At 28.8% G+C, this 22,276-nt stretch overlaps 2 protein-coding genes across 12 annotated transcripts; one reads left to right on the top strand and one right to left on the bottom strand.

The window, feature by feature from the left end:
* The first annotated feature begins 136 nt into the window (after window positions 1–136).
* LOC145202208 (uncharacterized) lies at window positions 137–18,034 on the top strand. 10 transcript variants are annotated; one of them, XR_016449586.1, is made up of 17 exons: window positions 137–215; window positions 1,216–1,250; window positions 1,375–1,879; window positions 2,408–2,785; window positions 3,193–3,366; window positions 3,535–3,682; window positions 8,512–8,708; window positions 8,897–9,135; window positions 9,330–9,498; window positions 9,605–9,772; window positions 11,073–11,356; window positions 11,462–11,632; window positions 16,651–16,794; window positions 16,978–17,134; window positions 17,376–17,437; window positions 17,540–17,742; window positions 17,786–18,034. XR_016449586.1 is itself a non-coding variant. In XM_090077712.1 (16 exons), exons 1-16 carry the CDS (start codon window positions 197–199, stop codon window positions 17,642–17,644), a joined length of 2,955 nt encoding a protein of 984 aa, XP_089933838.1. In that variant the 5' UTR covers window positions 137–196; the 3' UTR covers window positions 17,645–18,034. The 10 variants fall into 10 exon arrangements, 3 of the variants coding, with proteins under 3 accessions (XP_089933838.1, XP_089933840.1, XP_089933841.1); XR_016449589.1 differs by having other exon boundaries at window positions 16,955–17,134; XR_016449588.1 differs by having other exon boundaries at window positions 153–256.
* A 327-nt stretch (window positions 18,035–18,361) lies between these two features.
* LOC145197065 (potassium channel subfamily K member 15-like) lies at window positions 18,362–20,490 on the bottom strand. 2 transcript variants are annotated; one of them, XM_090077716.1, is made up of 4 exons: window positions 20,188–20,490; window positions 19,668–19,971; window positions 19,282–19,447; window positions 18,362–19,096 (listed from the first exon to the last, which is right to left on the bottom strand). In XM_090077716.1, the coding sequence occupies exons 2-4, from the start codon at window positions 19,896–19,898 to the stop codon at window positions 18,474–18,476; spliced, it is 1,020 nt and encodes a 339-aa protein (XP_089933842.1). In that variant the 5' UTR covers window positions 19,899–19,971; window positions 20,188–20,490; the 3' UTR covers window positions 18,362–18,473. The 2 variants fall into 2 exon arrangements, with proteins under 2 accessions (XP_089933842.1, XP_089933843.1); XM_090077717.1 differs by lacking the exon at window positions 19,668–19,971 and having other exon boundaries at window positions 20,188–20,330.
* Window positions 20,491–22,276: the final 1,786 nt, after the last annotated feature.

Here is a 22,276-nt window from a genome sequence, read left to right as displayed (position 1 = left end):
TAGACTTTCTAATAATAGAATATATAAATTAAATTACTTTAAATACTGCAGTTAAGTAAAAAAAAAAAGTTAAAAGTATATTTAAGCTATAACAGACTTCATAATAACACCCCTAATTCATTCTAAAATTTGTTTTCAGTTCAGCGGTTTGCGTAGTTTGTTATGCCGCTGTCGTTCGTGTAAGACACCGAGGGCTATGGAAAAAAAGGATTCAGGTTTGAATGAGATTTTCTACTTTCTTGTCGGGATCAAAGAGGCAAGCAAATCGGAACTTGTCCGTTATTATTATATTTACTTTATTTGTTTAGAAAAACTCTTGCTTTCACTTTTGAAAATTTCTTCTGTTTAGACAATATTTACTTGTAAGTTCGATGTGATTTATTAAACAAACTAACAAAAACGTGTAAATATGTTAAAGAGTATTACACACCAAAAATATGACATTAGAATTTTTAATGACTTTCACAAGAAAAAACCGCTGACGACCGTGACCATGACCATCTTCGTGAAGCGCGAAAATCAAATTATGATGGCACGTGCCATTCCATCTAGGTTAGTTTCGTTTGCACGATGATCCTCAAAACAGTGCATTGCTTTTTAATCAGATACACTATGATTTAAATTCTGTTAACTTAGTTCTCTTGTTCGGTACTGTTATTTTTCTCCAAACTTAAATATTTTGGGAAAATTTCCGTTTGAGTCAAATTCATCGTTATTTTTTTACTTTTTATCATGTCGTAATTTTAAAAAAACCCATGAAAATGTGCATTAAATTAGTTCAAAGCCATTAAGTCAACAACTACTTTATATATATATATATATATATATATATATATATATATATATATATATATATATATATATATATATATATATATATATATATATATATATATATATATATATATATATATATATATAAAGTAGTTGTTGACTAAATGACTTAGTTGTTGACTTAGAAAATAGTTGTTGACTTAATGGCTTTGAACTAATATAAGGATGATATATTTCTATTTCCATGTAAATTTTGTGCATCAAATTTTTAATTTCCTAAAAAACATATTACTAAAGTATAATAGTACTAGAAGTTTATCAAATAAAAAGAAATTGACCCAAATAAATACTATCCAAGTGGTTTAGTAGTTTAATGACCAGGAAGTTTTTTTGTATATACATGTGATAATGCAAATGAAATAACTATCATATTTTTTCTAGACGTTGGGAAAAATGAAGAAAAAAACTTTCTTGAGGTATATATTTCTTTGTTTTAATTTTAATGACATGAAATGGTATTGTATATAACAGTGTCAAAGTTTGGATTATTTTATATATCAAGTGTGTTTCTGATTACAACACAAATTTTGTTACCTCTAGAAATCAGAAACCAGTGCAATGGAAGGAAATCCATATTCCAACAATGTTAATCAGCAAAAGAGTGTTCCCTCTAGTTTGCAACATCAAAGAAGGCTTGTCACTCCTAATTCTAATGCTTCTTGTTTCTCAGTGGAATCATCAAGTTGTTTGTCACAGCAGTTACATCACAGCTCTCATGATGCTCAAATGAATGAGCTCTTTCGAATTCAAAGTATGTTAGAACAAACTGAGAATCAATCACAGCTGTCACGTCATTGTTCAGGCGGTTCTGGTGATCAAAATATGATCTTTGAGCCAAATAGCTTAATGTTCCAGCATCCATCAATTCCATCTTCTGTTACTACTTGTTCCACTTATTCAATGTCAAATTTAAGAACTGAACCACTTTCTCATAATGTCCAAAGCATTCAAATGTTTGAGATGAATCCTTTTGGGAGTCAAACTCATGCTGAAACAAATTCTTTACTTCAATGCCAATCAACTTCTAATGCTAGTTGTTCTTCATGTAAGAATATAATTTTTTGTTTACTAAACAATTATAGTATGATAAAGATAAGATAAACAAACTAATAAGATTGGTTGGAATTCAGTTAGAACTTTAGCTAAACTAAATTGCTAACAAAAAAACTTTGAAATTACTTTTCTAAGATATACAATAGGTTTATTAAAAGTCTTTAGTTAGCAAATATATTTTAAATAAAATTTAAAAAACAGATTTTCCAAACTTTTGGTCATTCAACATATCTGGAATTCCTGTCAATTAAAATTGATTTAGTTTAAAATTCAACCACAACTGTGATCTGTTTTAGTTTAATTCAAAATCTTGGTATAAGTTATTTGTTTATTTCTGATATTTAGTTGTCCTTAAATATTTTTAGGTTTTATAGATTTCTTTTCTAATAAGGTGTTAAAGCTTTTTTCAATTACCATTGTTGGCATAATCAGATAAATTGTCCTCCAATATTTTATTGAAATGAATTGAATTACATTGAAGTTTCAGTTTACAAGTTTAAAGTCAAGTGACTTTTTTCAGTGAGGCAATCTTCTGGCACCCAATTAGGTAATGAACACAGAAAAGCAATTGTTCAGCACTCAACAAACTCAACTAGTAGTGCAACACAAAAGCATTCACAAACTCACAGCTTACCTGTTGCTGCTATCAAATTTGATATGGTTGAAGGAAAGCCTATTTATGCCATTCATTTAATGGGGCAGAAAATACCATTAGCAGGTATCACAATACCTACGCCTAATGGACCTATGCAGCTTCAGTCAGGGACATGTTCATCTACAAGTAATGAGAATGATCTTATTAGTGCTGATAGCCATAGTGATCTTCAAATTCCATTAACTGTTTCTGATAAATCTTCTCTTGGACCTTCCTCTCCTGCTTTTTCAGTATTATCACCATGTAAGTTTTTATGTTCATTAATTTATATAAAAAAGTTGTCACTTCTAAATCTAAAGATCAAAGTGCTCTGAAGTTGTAAAATAGATTTGTAGTTTAAGGGAAATATGCTATTTTGTTAAGAACTTCATCAACTTAAACTGCTTCATTTTTTAGAGAAATTTCAGATAAAGATTTTAGTATATTGTTTTTAACAAATTGCTTCTTCTTTTTGAGATTTTTGTCCATCTACTTTTACTTGGTTGACATCAATAAAATCTATTCTACATATAAACTATTTTTCCAACAGAGTTAATTGATTCAAAGTCGATCTTTTTAAATGTTAAGAATTTATTTAAATGAAACTAGTAAAAAAATTTTGGGGGGCATAAAAGATGATTAAATTGAGTTTTTTAAAATTCTGAATTTAGCCAGTAAACCAAAGTTCACTTGCAAAATTTGTGGTAAAGTGTATGCAAGAAGTTGGTCTTATTATATTCATTTGCGAGACCATACTGTTATTTTAAAAGAATTTAACTGCTCCTATTGTTTAAAGACATTTGCTGATGTTGATAGTCTAAACCAGCATCTCCTAGTTCACACAAGTAAGAGTCAAGTGAAACTTTCCCTAAAGTAAATGTTGAAATGTTTTCTTTTTAATCTTTTTGAATTAATAAATATTCTTTCTTTTTTTACAGTTTTTTTTTTTAGTTATTTTTATTTTATTTTTACCTTGTGTTAGCTGAATATTTACTAAAATCTTATTGGTTCAGGTGAAAAAGAGTACATGTGTTCATTGTGTGACAGAACATATAATGACTCAAGTGCATTACGAATCCATCAATTAACTCATGTCGAAGGAAAGTTTGTCTGTGAGGATTTGAACTGTGACAAAATTTTCACTACAGCTAGTGCACTGAGGTTAAAAAAAATTACAATAAATTTTTATAATCTTAATAGTTAAATTTAATACATAATAAAGGAAATTGTATGTTATTATTTAGACATTAGTTAAAATGGTTTTTTATCCAAAAAATTTAACATACAGTAAGAGGTAAGAAAGAAAAAAAATTCCAATTTTTTTATGTCCTATGGTCGCAAATGATTAGCTGAAAGGTTTTGTAGCTCAAAGTTGTTATTATCATGGCTTATTACAAGTTGAGTTAAAGAAATTATGGAAACAAGGGCAAAAAATCTTGCTGGAGATGCAACAAGAAGATGAGATATACTTAAAACTCATACAATTGGTCAATACCATACACTTTTAGAATGTAGGAATGATAAGAAAGGACTAATGGTTATGATAAAGATGAATTTGTACTACAAATTCATCTGTTATCATAACCATTATTCCTTTCTTACTTTCAGTTTCATTGAAGCAAACCATAATAACAAAGCTGTTAAATCTGATTGAAGGGTATGAGACAAATAGTAAATGGAAAAAAGATTCTTTCAAGTTCAAACAAAAAATCTGACATAGCCAAAGCAAAATGGTAGTGACTGTGCTAAGAAAATGCAAAACTTTAAAATGTACAAGTTGAATATAAAGGTAAAATTAGCCTGTATTACAATTAAATGTAACCAAAAAAGCTGCTCCTAAATCCTCAATGTATCCTTCCAAGAGGGTGCTAAGTACTTAACAAGCTAAATCTAATACAGCTTCATACCATGTTATTCAAATGATGAGGACAACACATCAGTAGATGTAGAAATTGGTACAATAGTCCCTGTTGCAGGCTCTACATCAGAGGAATGTGATACTACCAAATACAAATCAGTTTTTCATTTTTCTACATTATATGCAGCTAACTTGGTGACAAAAACTCTCTTTTAACTAACAAAACTAAAGATTCTTTCATTACCATCACAATCAAGTATTTGTTGAGCAGTTATATTTTTACCTTTATTTTAATGGATGAAAAAATTTAAAAATAATCATATGTAAAACAACAGCAGTTGTATACTGGACTACTGAATGGCATCGTTGTGAAACTAAAAAATGCAATGATCAGCAGGTTTCAATAAACCACATAACATCACACAGTGACTCAAAACAACAAAAAAATGGCAATAAACCTCTCACAACTTTTTTTGTAAATATAATGCCTTTTTTCAAAATAATATTAGCTAATAATGATTATTTAAAAAGTAAAAACAGTTTTTTCATAAAATTTATATTCTATATTTTATGGTTAATAGAAGTTAAAAATTTAAGTATTATTTTCAAAGAAGTCTGAAAAATGAGAGATTTTTATTTAGTAAAAATCGAGACTTTTTAATATATATATTTACTTTTAAGATAATCTTTTAACTTTATATATTTCAAATATATTGAAAAAAAAAACAAACTGCAATCTGATTTTTTTTTGTTCAAATTAGAAGAATTTTCTAAAATAAAATAGAATTTATGCATATTTTTTAATTTTAAATATTGCTAAAAAAATGTTCCACCGAGTTCCAAGTAGATAAGTATTTTTTTCAGTTAACATTTTTACTATTAGAATATAAAGGGATTGTTGCAGTCACCTGGGGTATAGGGAGTTATTGAAGAAATACAAATGTCAATAAATCCATAAAAACCTTGTTTTCTGTCATTTTTTAACAATAGTTTATTATATCAAAACAAATGGAAATGGTGTAAAACAAGGTTTTTATGGACTCATTGACATTTGTATTTCTTGAATTTGAGTTTTTTAGCTCTATTTATTTCAAAAGTGAAGGAAAAAACTAAAACAATATGGTAGAAATTATGGTTCACTTATAGAAAAAGAGTATCAATGGCTTTAAAAATTTCTTATGACCAACAAAAGTAGCCATTTTGGTTCTGGAAAACCCCATAAACAATGAGAGGTCCTTGGAGGGCAAAGCAAAAGAGAAAAAATTATTTTTAACCTCTGCAAGAAGTAAATTTTTAAAAAAAAAGTCAAATGCTTTAGAGATCAAAAAAGTTAAAGACACTTTGGATAAAACTTTTTCTTTGAAAATGAGTTTAAGCAAGCTCTTGCATTAAAAGTGAGCACTTATATCAGCAATAAATAATGTTAAATGATCAAAAACTTTGCCCTTAGACACATTTATCCCCTTCTTGCACAATATTTTAGTGGAAAAAGCTAAACACTATCCTAAAAACAAATGTTTTTCTCTGATTTCAGCTTCACTTCCCATTAATATTGCTAAAGCTGTGTTTATATAGATGGTATAACAATATCAATAGTAACAGCTTAAATAAATGATGGTAATTCTGCTAGAGGAGTATTTCAAAATCATGAATTTTTTTCTGAATTTACATTGATTGTCATCATAAGGTTGAATAACATTCTCATAACCATATCTTGTGGATTTCCCATTAATAACAATGAGTTAGATTTATACTATTAATGAAACAGCTAAACTTATAGTAAGTTTAATGCTGGTATATTATGCTTCTTATTGTACAGAAATTGCTACTGCATAGTATTTCCATATTACATAAACTAATTTTGCTAATTGGAGTATGTTCTGAAGATAAACTGGAGAGTTAGAATAAATAAATAACAAATTTTAGAAAACATAAGAATTATCTAGGAAAACCATTACCAGATGAAGTTATTGAAATGATTGTAAGGTAAATAATGAAATAAACATAACAAATCCGAAAAAAAGTTTTATTTTTATATCAATATCCTTTAAAGAACATTGTTATACAAATATCAAGTAGAGTAATGTACCAATATGTTGTGTATTGACTTGAAAATTCTAAAATTTTAATTAAAATTATTTTTTATGCATGCAGCCAAACCTTACGTGTAAAAGGTGTGCGTAAAAATATTTTTATTAATAAATTTGAATTCTTTGACCCAAAAAACTATTATTTATACATATAATATGTTTATTTTGCGATGTTTATTGAATTTTATTGAGTTTTTGCCATTTTTTTGATTATTCTGAGTCACTTTACATCGGTTGCCAACATATCATCAAGTATTAGTGTACTTTAATTGTGTATTTGTAAATGAAGTGCTAAAGTATGATAACTTGCTGCAGTCCTACAAGCCAGAAATTTAAATGGAAATTATTGAAAATCTAGCATAGAATGATTTTGAGCTATGAAGTAGTTTACAATGGCTTAAAGTTTTGACAAGTCAGTTTTAGATATTCCACACGCTATTTGTGTCAAAAGAGAAGTCAGATAAATCAAAAAATTGCAAAGCTGAAAAAATATATAACCCTGTGATGTTCTATATGTTAGTTTTAAATGAAAAGAAAGTTAAGACTCTTTACTTAAACATAGAATGTATATATAGGGTGCGTCAGGTGTTTGAGGATTGTCACCATTTTTAGATGTTTAAATTTTTTTTTCTATTTTTGAAAATAATAAACTAACAAAAGAATTGAATACAAAAATTTACAAATTGCACAATTTGCTAAAATTCCCTTATCTTTTATTTTTAAAATTCATAAGGAAGAAGAAGACAATTATGGTGATTTTTTTAAAGATACCTAATGTGAAAAGCATGAGCAATCTTTTGACTGCACTGTAAAAACTGAATTTATTCAGTGAGTTCAGACTATTGTTAATGAGAACTCCCAAAAGTTATTGAGGCCTATTGCAAAAGACCTTTGTATCACTGAAGATGCAATTCAAAGAACTGAAAATCTGCGCTACAAGTTTTATATGATGAAAAGTTGCCAGTTTATGTCACAGACCACCCAAGAGAATTGTTTGATAAGATCCAAAAGGCTTTGTTAAACAAACTGAAACATCTTGATGAGGAAAATAAGCTTTGGTTTTTTTTAGACAAAAATACTTTGACCATGTTCAAAAGGTGAACAGAAGAAATGGCAGATAGCTAAGTGCTGACCCTCCTGAAGTTCCAACAGTCAAGCACATAAAATTTCCTGCATCTTTTATGGTTTGGGGGGTTGTAACCAATGAAGAACTTGTGATGCCACCACGCTTCTTTCAAGAAGGACTGAGAGAGTCAAATCTACATTGAAGTTTTGGATATTATTGTTAAGCCATTAATCAATAGTATTTTTCAACAAGACTCACATATGGTTCGCAACATTACATGGTTCAAAACACTTAAGAATGGTTGTTGGACAGTTTTTATAATAACATTACCCCAAACTTGTGACCTCCAAATTCTCCAGACCTGAACCTGTTGGATTATTATGTGTAGAGCATCATTGATAGAGATGTTAGTAAACATCCTTACACCACCAAAGATTATCTGAAAGCATGCATTTTCACAATAATGGGCAACATTAATAAAAACCATCTCATATGTGTCTGCAGTCAGTTTAGCTCTCAAATTGAATCTGTCATTGAAGTGAGAAGGGATTTCATTCATTGAAATTGTTAAACAATAGTTCAGCTAATATATTTATGTAATTTTAATGAAACATGTAGTTTGTTGGCCTTTTTTATTATTTTTTAAAAGAATATGTTCTCAAATACCTGACACTCTGCATATTTTAAATTTAATCATATCATATGTTCATTAAATTATGCATATTCTATAAGTTTGTAGCTTACAATACACTAGAGCTCAAAACAGTATACTGTTAACTATACTATTTTGATAACTCTGATAACTATACTATTTATGTATGCTATGCAAATTTATAGAATATGCATAATAATTACTTTATTGAAATCATTTAAATGTATATTTTACTTTATAAAATTGCTAGGATTTTTAATGATGTTTATATATATGCTGTTTATAGATGAATTTTTGACATTAGTTTCTTATTTCATTCAAAAGAGTTCACCAAAGAGTTCATCAAGATGAGAAACCATACAGATGTATGAGTGGAGGGTGTAACAAAGCTTTTAAAACACCATCTGAATTAGCGCGTCATGAGTTTCGTCACACTGGTACAAAACCATTTAAATGTGATCAGTGTAGCAAGTCTTTTATTAGGAATGATGATTTAAAACGCCATTATTTTATTCACACAGGTCATTTATTTCTTTCCTTTTTAAAGTATATATTAATTTTTAAATGTTTTTATTTATTTAATACTCTTTATTAACCTAATTAGTAATCATTTGGTTAGTATTATATTAATCTAAATTATTATAAAAAAATAAAGTTCCGCACCACAATGTGAATGCAGATAAAATTAGAATTTTTTTTATTTCTTAAGGTCAGAAGCGCTTCAAATGTGACCAATGTGAGTTTTCATGTATTCAATCATTTGATCTTGTCAAACACAAGTATGTTCATGGTGGAGAGAAACCATATAAATGTGATTTTTGTGAGAAAAAGTTTACTCGCCCAGTACGGCTAAGAGAACATTTGCGTACTCATACTGGAGAGAAACCATTTTCATGTGAACTTTGTGGGAAGACTTTTGCTCAACAAACAGCCTTTAAATCTCATCAGGTAAAAATTTCAATTTTAGTGGTAATATTTCAGTTATAATCATTTGTTTGAACATAGATTTTCTAAAAGCTACAGAAGAAACTATCTAAGTAAGATGCTTAATCTGTCTCTGGTTTTGTATATTTTCTATTTAGTTTTATAATTCAACATGCTAAATTAATGTTATATTTTTACAAAACAAATTGCATTTTTAGCTTATTCATGAATCTGAAAAGATTTTACAAGCTTCACAATCACCTAAAAATATCCCCATATCAACAGAACTTCAATCTCAAGTCAACACTGAGAATTTCAAATGTTGTTTGTGCAACAAGAAATTTGCCTCTGCCAAAACATTAAAAAGACATGCTGTTGTTCATTCTGGTTAGCTGAACAGTTTCTAATAGCACATGCAACTATTTCTTTTTAAAGTTTTATAAAATTCTCATGAAAAGAAAACCAAAAATTTATTAGATTGCTGCCTTTTTAGGTGTAAAACCATTTGAATGCAACATCTGCAAGAAATCATTTGCTCGTGTTAGTGATTTGAGGCTACACTTACCTGTCCATGAAGAAGATAAACCATTCAAATGCAATCAGTGTGAAAAGATGTTTACACGCTTTAACACTTTAAAAGAGCACATCAGATTGCATTCAGGTATATATATTGTTTTTGTTTCATATTAAGAAAAATGCTGCAAACATTTTTTAGATATGCAGATTTTTGCATCTATAACTGGCACAAAAAAGTAACAATGACACCCGTCATCTAAGATTTTGATAAAATTTGGCACAGTTGTTATCTGCGTTGATAAGAATAGAAAAAGTGTTAATATTTAGGTCATAAGTATAAACTGTTCTCAAATTATGATCACATTTCAAGAATTAAATATTTCTATAATATACAAAATATGAGAAGGGGTTACAAAAAATTTCATATTCCTGAATACTTTTCATAAGAGAAAACTGTTCCAGGAACAATGTTTTTACCAGTCTGTGTCATCTTTTGTGTAATTAATGCCATAAGTTTATGACTTTAAATAAAGTTTCAATAATAGTCATAATACTGTACACAATCCTGAAGCAGAAAAAATCAGAACGTCCCAGTTCATGTTGTTCAAGTATGCTTGATTAAATAACTTTTTCTAAATGAAAATTAATGAAAGCTTATTGATTTTTTGAAAAGAGTCTTGGTTTTATCTTTTTTAATTATGAGTCTTGGTTTTTAATCCAAAAATACTTGAGTATATACATTTTAAGCACGAAAATTATCAAGCCTTAGTTATCTGTGTGTCTTCTGCAAAGAGACTCTGCCTCATTGAATTAACTAGGAATGCAGCTCTTTGTACTTTGAAATGTATTGTTAACATTTTATTTCTTCATAATCTAAAAAAGACAGGTTCTGATATATAATAAATAGATTCTGATTATGATTGAGAAGATTTAAAGGTATTTATGAAGTTTTTGTTTTTTTAAAACTGTGACCAATATTGAGTTATTGTGATGTGTATGTTATATATGTTAAAATTTATGACCTAAACTCTGACAATTTCCCTATTCTTAATGTGACTAACAGCTATCCCCAATTTAAATATCAGAAATGATGGTGTATTTGTAGTGTACTGGGTGTATGAAAAACTTTTGGAGCTCCATAAATTGGCATAGACTCTAAGTGACTAGAAAAAGTTTTAGTAGTTTATAGTACTTTGAAGGTGACAATAAAGTGAATTAAGTGTGTAATCTGAAGTGATAGAATGAGTTATATTTTTTGAAATGATAGAATGAAATAGTATGATTAAAAATTAATAGGCAGTTTTTCATTAAAATTTAAGTTACAAATTAACTTACAAGTTGATTGATTATAATCATGAGATGAATCAAAATGGTGTTTTTTTATGTTCCAAAATTTAAAAACTTATAAATTATCTCTTTGTCATCTATGTATTAATTTATATCAGGTGGATTTCCTTACAAATGTGAGAATTGTGGTAAAGTGTTTAATCATCGTTCTCATTTGAATGTTCATCTACGAACTCACACTGGTGAGAAGCCTTATTCTTGTAGCATCTGCTCAAAAGAATTTGCACGGAAGTCAAGCTTGCAATGTCATCTTCGAATGCATAATAACTTGAATGTAAATGTTAGTGGTTCAGCTGAACATGATGATAAAGAAAGTGAGTTTAGTGATACAAGTTTCAGTGAAGATCAGATGATGATGCAATTGCACCAGGGTGATCAAAATGTATGCTTACAAATCAATCATAAAAATTTACGGTTATTTTTCATACTTTACCTTGTATAGTTTTTTACTGTTTTGTTATATTATTTATGCCATTATACCAATTAGATTTTATCTTGTCTTGGCACTTCTACAAAGCGGAAGCGATCAGATTCCGCTGATTTGGATTTTCAAACAGAAAATAGTTTCTTGCTAAAACGTCAAATGACAAGCAGTTGCAACTCTCATTTGACTGGTTTTAATGAACGATTTATTCAAGAATCCCACCAACAGTTTAAGGTAAACTTAATTTTGGATTTCTAATTAAATGCTTAAAAGTCATTTCAGGTCAAAGCAGCTAGGCCATTTCACTTGTGGGTATTTTTGGTAATTTTTAACCTCTTATAGCCCCGAGTTGCCTGTAGTCAACATACCAAAAAATGGTTTAAAAGTTTAATTAAAATGATATTTTATAATAAAAAGAATGCTGAAAACTTTAGTTCAATATTTAACCAATCAAAATAAACAGACATTAAAAGGTTATACATTGAATTCTCAGGTTTATAAGCTTTTCGATTTTAAAAGATACAATTTTTGCGTGTTTGTAAATAAGGTCAGTTTTTAATCTTTGTTTTTCAGAAATATATTGTCTTTTTGCAGTTCAAAAAATGACTAATTTGTTTAATAACATATTTAATGTGGTTTTATATATTTTTCACATTAATTTTTCATCAAACGAGTTTTTAAATATAATTTAAACCTTTGTTGCTTTAAAGCAACATTGTGCATATCCGCTTAAAAAGTCAAACCGCAAAGTTTTGTTTGAAAACGCGTTTTGTTGACTTCAATTAAAAAGATGGGATAAAAAAGAAAAAAAAAGAGATTTTAGTTGATTACTCCTCTGCTATCGTCACCTATAACAAATGCATGGGAGATGTCAATCTTTTAGATGGACTATTGAGCTACTATCGTATTTCTGCTCGTTCAAAAAAGTGGTATCGTTGGCTAATCTGGCATTTTCTTGATGTTTCAGGAGTCCAAGCATGGATTTTGTATAGAAAAGATTCAGAAAATTAAAAAAACTAATGTCATTAAAATTTTTTAAAGTGCCAATTGCTGAATTATTGATTATGCTAGGGAAAAGGTCAATCAGAAAAGGACGACCTTCAAAATCAGTTGATCTGAATTATAATGCAAAGAAAATAAGAGGTCCTGCAGCGCCAATTCTGAACAAACTCATTCGAAATGATGGGTACAAACATTGGCCAGACTTTACAGATAAGAAAGGAAGATGTAGATATCCTGGTTGTAATGGTTTCCCTTAGGTAAAGTGCTCCAAGTGTGATGTCCATCTCTGTTTTACGCCAACATCCAACTGTTTTAAGACTTTTCATGAATCCTAAATATTTAATGCATTTCTCTAAATAAAATGTAAAATCAGAGAGATGTAAAGGAGAAAAATCAGGATTTTTCGTGTAAAGCACTATAATATCAGATTAAAAAAAAATTATTTTAGTACTTTATGCGTCCGTTGTTGCCTGAAAGCAACAAACTCTAAATTGACCCAAAAAAATAAAACAAGTGTTTTTTTTTAATTTCATTATTATACTAGGATCATATGTGACTAAAATTCAAAAAAGTATATTTTTTACACAACAAGAAATTAAAGTGGGCTATAAGAGGTTAATTTTAATATAGCCTTTAATAAAATTAGACAATCCTGAAAATTTATATTTTTAACTTCTTTTTTAACCAAACAGTTGTTGAATTTCTGTGCAAATTTTTAACACAATGTTTGAGATTTTCCTGTAAAATTAATTCTCAACTCAATTTAATTGCATTAGAAAAGAGCTATTATTTGCTTCTTACTTTTCTTTTAATATAATGGAGTTTTTTTTAATGAGAGCAGAGAGTATATTAGAGAAGTGATTGATATTAACGTAATTTTGAAAAACTGCTAAATTTTTTGCACACTTTTTTTGTCATTTTTAAAGTTGGGTTTTGCATATCTCCAGAAAAGAAAAGACTAGTAACTGAATTAAAGAAGCCTAACCTACCCTACATTACTTCAAACAACTGGATTTGAATCACCAATTTTTTGTCTTGTTTACATAAAGCTAAAGCTGTAGGAATAATTGACCCAAACTAAGACCTTGTCATCCAGTAAAAGATTGATCTTTACACTGGACAGCGCAACTCCAGTTTAACACAGCATTTACTGCTTTAGAAGCTTTTTACACATGCTGAGAGATTTGTTTTTTTTTATTCTTGGGAGTATGATCTGTGTAACCTCTGGCATACAAGATCAGCTGTAAAACAACCACCATCAATAATGATATGGGATGCTATATCTGAAATTGGACAAATTAACTTACTTTCTCCCAACTGGTTTAAAAATGAATGCCATCAATTGTAAACAAGTTCTCTAAGATCATTTGATGACATTCATTGGATTGTTTGCACAGAGATTTTTATGAAAAATGGTGCTAGATGTCAAACTGCTAAAATAACATGGCTACAAGAGACAGTGGTAAGGATGATATGAGAAAAAAAATGCAGAAAATGGATTTCAAGTATTTTGCCAAGTTTAATTAAAAAATTATATTTTTTAAACCTTTTAATTTATTTTCAAATCTTTTTAATTTCCATTGAAATAAAATGGAAATTAAAAAGATTTGTTTCTTATTAGTTCAAAGATTGAAAAACAAAGATGGCTTTTTATTTTAGGAAAAATTTGAAGAAAAGAAAAAATGTAATTAGCAGTTTGCTGATAAAATATGTCATTTATATTATCATAAAACACATAGCTGATTAAAACAACAAATCATGAAAGAAAAAATATTACAAAACTGCTAAAATTAAAACTATTTCTTTTGTGTACTTCATCAAAAATGCCACAAAAATCTCAATCTTCTCACTTAGTCCAGCCTGGTCCTTGTTTAAACTTCAGTTTTTGTCAATTGAAACAATATTTTTCTTAAAAATGGAACTAATATTTTCAAAAATGCATTAGTTTTGAGTTAAATTGATTATTTCTTGCTGGCTATCTGAAGGTCTGCAGCCAACTGTTTTGATATTCTATGGATATGCATGTATTTAAAAATTTTTTAAAATTATAGCTTGTTGTTTTTGTTTTTTTTTGTTATTGTGTTCATCTATCAGTGCATAAAAAGGAATTGATTTTGAAAAGAAATATCCAAATAAAGCAAGAATTCAACAACAAAAAAAAAAATTGGCAATCAATGTTGATGAACCTAGAGATGGTGGATTTGATACCACCACAACTGACAATGTTACAAGAACTGTATTTTAAAATTCTACCATCACAACTCAGATTTGTGAAGTGCCTGAGAAGAAGTGTCTTGTCGAAAACCTTTCTGTTTTATGGGGAACTTTATCTTGTGGCTTGCAGATAGATTCTGACAAATTAGACAAACTTTGCAAAGCTGCTAAAGACATCTACTTTGATTTTGTAAATGGTGGTAGATGGTACCACTTAACACCCACACTTCACAAAGTTTTTAAATACACCAAGGTTGTTCTTGATCAATGCATCCTTCCAACTGGAATGACCAGTGAAGAAGTCTCAGAGGCTAATAATAAAAGCCTTTGAAAATTTAGAATGAATCATGCAAGAAAAAACTCATGAAAGAATTAGATGCATGATGTATTTTTTTGACTGCTTGACATTAGTGATCCTGTAATCCAGGAGACATTTATTTCAAAACAAAAACACAGCAACTCCAAAATAAAATTGTCAAAAGAAATATTAGAGCTTCTGAAAGTTCCCAAAAAGCCTGTATTTGAGGAAGGAGACAGCACAATTAATATGGAATAAAAACCTCTTATGGCTATGCATATATTTTTTGCTTCAAACTTCTAATAATAAAAGTTATGACATCATGCAAGTTTATTTCTTTGTTTTCATACTGTATTTTTTGAACGATATTTTAAACATAAAAATAAATTTGATAGATTTATTTCCATGGATTATATGAATTTTAGGTTAAATTTTCATTCAGGCAAAACTCATTCAGAATTTGAAAATTTTGATGTAACTTTGTATTGACTATTTAAATATTAGAATTAAATAATAATAATATGAATTTATGAAAGATTTTTTAAGATAGATTTCAAGATAGATTAAGTTTTTGATAATTTAAGTTTTTTATGAAAATACAAATTTCATTACTAGAAATTGTTGTTGTTGTTGTTAAATATTATAAAAAGCAACTAACAAAGTTGGTCTACCAAGAAGTTTTTTGTTTTTGTATCAGAATAAAAAAAAAACTTCTATTGAAGTTATTGTTTGTATGGAATAATTTCATATCTCAGTTCAGTCAATATTTTCAAAATTTTTTAAACAACTTTTTAACTTGGTTAAAAATTTAGTTGAAGAATTCAACAAAAAAAATATCCTGGAGAAATTTGGACACCCATTCAAAGTCATGTTCAAGAAAATCAAAGCAGTTCTCCATCAACTTATAAACATCCTATTTTTTGCTGGTTTACTTAAAAATTTAAAGTTGTTACCGTTAGATTTAATTATCTAAAAGTAATGCAATTATTCATTTAGAATCAGTTTTTCTTTGGGAATCTGTTTTTAAGGGGTAAAAACCTTTAAATTAAAAACTTGTTAGATTGTTTATAAAATATTTATTCTAGGTTATGCAAGTTTTGCAATGTTTTGTTTAGAGCAAAAATTGAAAAAGAAGTGTTCTTGAATCCTATTTATTTTATTGGCCCTGCACAGTCTTTTAATCAGCTGCAGTTTAGTCATAGTATGCCTACAAATCATGTTCTAACCATCATAACACCTACAAGCACTGCTAAAGCACAATAAATCATGTTCTAGCCATCATAATACCTACAAGCACTGCTAAAGCACAATAAATCATGTTCTAGCCATCATAACACCTACAATCACTGCTAAAGCACAATAAAATAAAGTTAAAGTAAAAAACTTTGATTTGATAATTTGTAAAATAATGTTTGAATATTTTTGTAAAATAATATTTGAATACTTTTAAAAACAGATTTCCTATGAAAATATGTCTTAAATGTGTAATGTAATCTTCATTGTTTTAATTTTTTAGTTACAGTGTAAACTAGTCTTAAATGGGATATTTAAAAGTTGAATATTTTGAGAATTACTTTGAATTAGCAAATTTCTCCAGGAAATTTCCTTCATGTATTTCTTCAACTGTACCAGTTTTCCACAAAACCAAAGAATTATAATGAAACACCCTTACTAACTTGACAAGGATTTACTCTATGGCAAAAGATTTGAATTTTATATTTAAAGCTTTATATTTCAGGTTGAAGATGTCTCTGTTATGTCTCTTGGTTCCTTGCTGAATACAGATCATCTTATTTTAACCCACTCTTCAGATTCTCAATCTGATCAGGTGATGGCTTTGGATGGAAACACAGTTGTCTCTTTTAATCTTTCAGATCTTCAGGTATGTTTAAAAACTGATTTGTAGAAAATTCACGATCACGAATCATTTCACTTTTAAATGCTACTCAGATGGCTGCTCATTCGCATTTTAACACTTAGAGATATTTAGGAAAATATGAGGGATGTTTTTATGTTTTGCGGGTGTTGTATTTTTTATGCAGATAACGCAATGTCTTCTTTACAGCCGTTAAGAGATTTGCAAGGACTTGAAAATCAGTTACTCAATGAACAACAACAGAATTCACAGAATATGAATGAGCAAACTCGTGGAGTGGCAAATGAACATATCAACTTGGAAATGAGAGAGCAAAGAGAAAGAACGAACATGACTGGTGTTGCAGGTATCATTTATGCTCTGTTGCCCAATTTGAAAATAAAAAGTGAAAGGATATCGTTTAATGATTCTTTATTGTAAATTTATTTTTTCTTAATCGAAATTTAATTCATTTTTCTTTACATAAAAGATAATCTCACTTCTGCAGTCAATTTTTTTAAAAGTTATTATTTCGCTTCGTTTTAATGAGCCACTCATAGTCACCAATCAGTATAAAATATTCAATTTGTATTTTATAATTTATTTAGTAGGAAGTATAAACTTCGAAAGGTCTGTTCACATCGCTTCGTTTCGCGAAGAAAATAATTTGGTGAGAAATTGTTTGCACGTCTTTAATGCCTGACCATGAATAGTGACACAAACTAATTAAGTTTTATAGTTAATATGATAATATTATTTGAATTTTGATCAGGAAAATCAGTTGGAGAATATTGAACCTGGATATTTGCAAATGAATCGTGAACCAGAAAATATCGAAGTTACACTTCTCCAAATGAATCGTGATGAACAATCGTAAGTCAGTAACAGTATCAAAATTAGTAAAGGCGCTCAAGACGCAGTTTTAGTTCCTAATAATTAGAATACTCTTTATACGCACACACGCTTATATACTAAGTATATGAGCTCATATACTAAGTATATGAGCTCATATACTAAGTATATTTACATACATATACTTATTCTCATCCATAAGTATATGCATACATATATGTTTTATGACGAAGATGTATTTTTTCTTTGATCTTTTGTTAATTTTTTTTTTTTTTTTTTTGTAACCTAAGCGGGAAGCAAAGCCTTCTATTTATTTATATTTTTATGCGACGTGTACACGAGAGCAAGTTTATAGAGATTATAGAGATTTTTACTACCTTTGTATATAGCATATGTAAATTAATTGAACAAACTACTCTTGATTTTTTTTTCTCGTGTGTTAGCATCAGATTATTCTTGTGTCGGTTTTCTTTACATTGCTATAAAGAAATGACTGTTTATCAATGTTCGTATTAGCAACACCTCTTACTAGTTAAAACTTGGTTTTCTTCTCCGAAAGTGTAACAGATATTTTCATAGCATAATAATGCATTTTTCTTATTACCCAAAATCTAAAACGCGAGGTTTAAAAGTTTTACTTTAAAGTTTTAATATTTAAATAGGTAGCTAGTAACCTCTGTACTGTACCTTCTATTAGCATGATTACTTGAAAATAAGTGAGCGAAAAACGGCCTCAAAATTCATCGTAAGAACATAGAATTTAAAAAAAACCTAACAATATTTACAGAAACTATCTAAAATGGTCTTGCAAATGTACGTTATGACCTTCAATGATCATAACCCTTTTCATGTGTTTAGCACACCGATTCTCTATCTGTGTCTCTCTCCCTGTCCCTGTTGCTTTTGCTGGGGGATAACGGTTGACCATGGGTTACTTCGACCCATGGACAGTGCACCCGAGTGTCACCATTTTTTGCAAGACTTTGATTCTGTGCTTTGAACCTCATATGTCTTGTAAATAAATGGGCGCTCCATGCAAGGCTAGACACAACTGTAAATGCTAAAAAACTATAAGTGTTATATATAGCTCTGAAAAGTTTATCCTTGTTAGAATTGATTTTTATGTTATTGTTTATTATTCTTTCATGACTGTTGCTTATGGTGAAAACTATACTGACAGTGTAATACCAGCTATCAATTAGAGTCCAATTTTGCGTGGCCGCGTACATAGCAGTACCAATACCTATAGTCATAAAAAGTAGTGTCATGTTTAAAATTAAAGCTTTTATGTGGATGTTGGGTGTCAGCTGACGATTAAATATTCTGACATTAAAAAATCGTATTGTCGAATAAATAGCCATATTTAATCGTTGTCCAGTTGCTCGAAGAGTTAGAGCTGCGAGTGGAACTCCAAGTAATACAACACAGATGTATGATACTTTCCCACCTCTTGTGTAAAGAATACGAGAAGTTTGTCCTGTTCATAGAAAAATAACTATAAGCATTAGTCCAACAGTTAAAAGCTTTTAGTGGCAACATGCAATTTAATTAAAAACTACAATATATATATATATATATATATATATATATATATATATATATATATATATATATATATATATATATATATATATATATATACTTGAAAGAGTAAATTGTTACCTGTTCCTTGGGCTGTAGCTATCTGATAAGTGAAATCAGTCGCTTCGAGAAAGTTCCAAAGGTTCTCGTGTTCTGGCAATTTCCTCCTCTCCATTACGTTAGTTTCATCGCAATAATCTTTTATTGATTGTAAATGGAAGTCATTGTAAGAGAAGTTAAGACGCTTCTGAAACGTGGAAGAGTATAAGTACTATAGCCGTATGATTCAATTATCTTATGTATATTAAATCTTATCTTATTATATTAAATATTCTTATTTATTACTTCTACTAATTTAAGACTATTTATAATTACATTATTACATAGTGTCAACAGATTATACAAAATGTTCCAAGTCAGCAGGAAATCAGAATTTCAGCTATCCAAAAATAATTCAACGAACTTACAATCAAGTTATCAAATGCGGTTTGTGTAACCTTTGACTCCGATTGACCTTCCAACAACAAAAAAAGTGCACCACCCAAACATATATAAAGGTAGAAAACTAAACACATCATTAGTGCTAAGTTCGTTTCTGGCTTTAACCTTATCCAGTTCATGCTACACATCCCACAATTCAAAGCCGTTCTTCGCTTCAATCCATTTCCTTTAAGGAGTGTTTTCATATCACGTTTCATCAATATTGTAATATTGTAATGATAAAATTCAGTTAATCGCGATTGATGTATAGATGAAGTGTTGAGAAACTTCCTGAAATTAGGTGATATTGTTTTAAAAATGATTCTATGATGACACTTATTTGGGACTAATGTCTACATTTTAAATTTATTTTTAAAAAGTTACTAATTCCTAACTGTAAAAGACAAAACAACTTTTAGATGTTAGATTGCAGTATTAGAAAATACAAAAAAAAACACTCTTTTTTATGCCTATTGCATAAAGTGAGTTTGATCAATAAATACTTACTTTCTCTTCTTCTTCCTTCTCAAATATTGTTTTCATCACCAACGCTCGCGGTCATTTTTTTATTTTTTTTATTTCAAAATATTTTTGTTGTTTTTTTAACGACTAACCGACCTCCTTTTATCTTAAGAGCTTTGTTTTATTTACGTGGAAACGTTCTTATTTAGAGATATTAAACAGGGGGCTGAAATTGGTCATATCTGTTCTTACAAAAAAAGACTAAGGTTTCCCAGACTTTTCCAGAAATAATTTTTCAACTTAAAATGTTTAGCTGAGAAGTAACGAACTGATTTAGAGTTTTATTTTAACAATAATATAAGTTAGCTTTTAAATTACGCTTTTTGTGGTTATTGTTTTGTTTATGAACTTTATTTTCAGAAGATTTCAAATTTAATAAAACAATGCATTTATATTTGTAGGGAAAATTAAGTAAAACGTGTTTACTTCGCAAAATATTAATGTATTAACTAAAGAAATTGTGCAGATGTTACTTTGACCTCTTCTATAAACTGATCCATTACTATGAAAGCATCTGCCATGCAAAGCACTTTGTATAATGTGATATTTAAGCAAACCCAAGACATTTTTATTGAAAGATTGAATTTCAGACGGACGTCATATACGACGTTAGATTTTATGTGTATATATATGTATATGTATATATATATATATGCATATGTATATGTATATGTATATCTATATATATGTGAAGTTTTAAAAACAACAGTTTCGTTATAAACTTTATTTCAAACTTCATATTAAACTTAAAAACAATTTGTAAAAGTTTTTCAACTTTTTTATGTTGATTTTCTTTTTGCTATTTTCTACATATTCGTTACATTTTTTCTATTTTCTATTTTCTTCGTTACATTTTTTTTAAGGTGATGAGAGGAAGGGAGAAGGGCAAACGGTTCTTTTCTCAAAAAATATTCATTTAATACGTACCTACAAAAAAAGCTTTTAAAAACTTTCATTGGCCTAGTTTTCATTATTTATTTGCTGGCATTGTGTGGCAAATACGGATGCAGCAAATGATTACAAATACAGTGATTATATAATTTAACCACTATCTTTACTGCAACGATCTTGTTGGGTGTGACGTTGAATTGACTTAATCATCTTGTGAGCATGCGGAAAGATTATTCTATGCACTTATGACAAGAATCAGTTATATACATTGTGGTTATGTGCATTAAAGTTTACAATTTTCCTAGACAACCCTCGCAAGCTTGTTGTTTTTATTTCTAACCAAGATTTAAAAAACCTTTTTTTTTGTCTCAAACTAAATACTTAAAATAAATTTGAATCGCATAATAGAAAAAGATTTAAAAGGTATCTGAAAAGAGCGTGTAATTTGCAGATCATATTTGAAAATTACCTGCATAAGCCAAATGAAAAGATTAGAAAACTTCATTATATTGAAAACAGTTTTAGACTTGAATTTGCATTTTTTAGCTTGTTTATTTTTACCTTGAGGTTCCAAAAAATAAAGTAAATAAGGCAAAGAACCAAATATACAAGCCGACCAAAAGAATCATTCTTTGGTTGGCCCAATCGCGTGATTAAAAAAAATAACAACTCAGATTCATTATTGGTGATCATCACTTAGAGGTCTGAATAATTTCAAACAAACTTTCTTTTTGGTTAATTCTTTCCTCTTTTGTTGATTATGCCAATACGATTTTTCTAAAGTTGATCACAAATCGTAGACAGAAGAAACAATACTTATCAATATCATGTCCAATCTTCACTAAGAAAAGGAGAAATTCTAAAATATCTTAATTAAAATATCTTAAATAGAGCTCGCGACAGATGCATACAGTTATTGATTTTTTATAATAAGCTACTTTATTGTTCTTGCATCTTAACTAATTACATGAATTTTCAAGTTTCCTGACTTCAAGTTCAAGTTAATTTACCCGGAGATGATACCAGTTCAGTTTTGCATGGTTATCTACAGCTGATATCTTTGAGTTTGTTGAGCCTAAGAAAACTTTTAACTAGTTTTTGTATTCCTTTTAGATGGCATTCACACTTTAGTGCAGAATTTGCCAAGCATCAAACTCTTTTTCATTCCACCATCACAGTGTAT

This window comes from Hydra viridissima, unplaced genomic scaffold (genome assembly GCF_058129835.1).
Source record: "Hydra viridissima isolate aposymbiotic clone 2 unplaced genomic scaffold, HvirCarnegie_v1 scaffold_2, whole genome shotgun sequence".
In the NCBI taxonomy this organism is placed as follows: Eukaryota; Metazoa; Cnidaria; class Hydrozoa; order Anthoathecata; family Hydridae; genus Hydra; species Hydra viridissima.
Note: the sequence above shows the minus strand (reverse complement) of the source record. Positions and strands in the feature narration are given on the sequence as shown.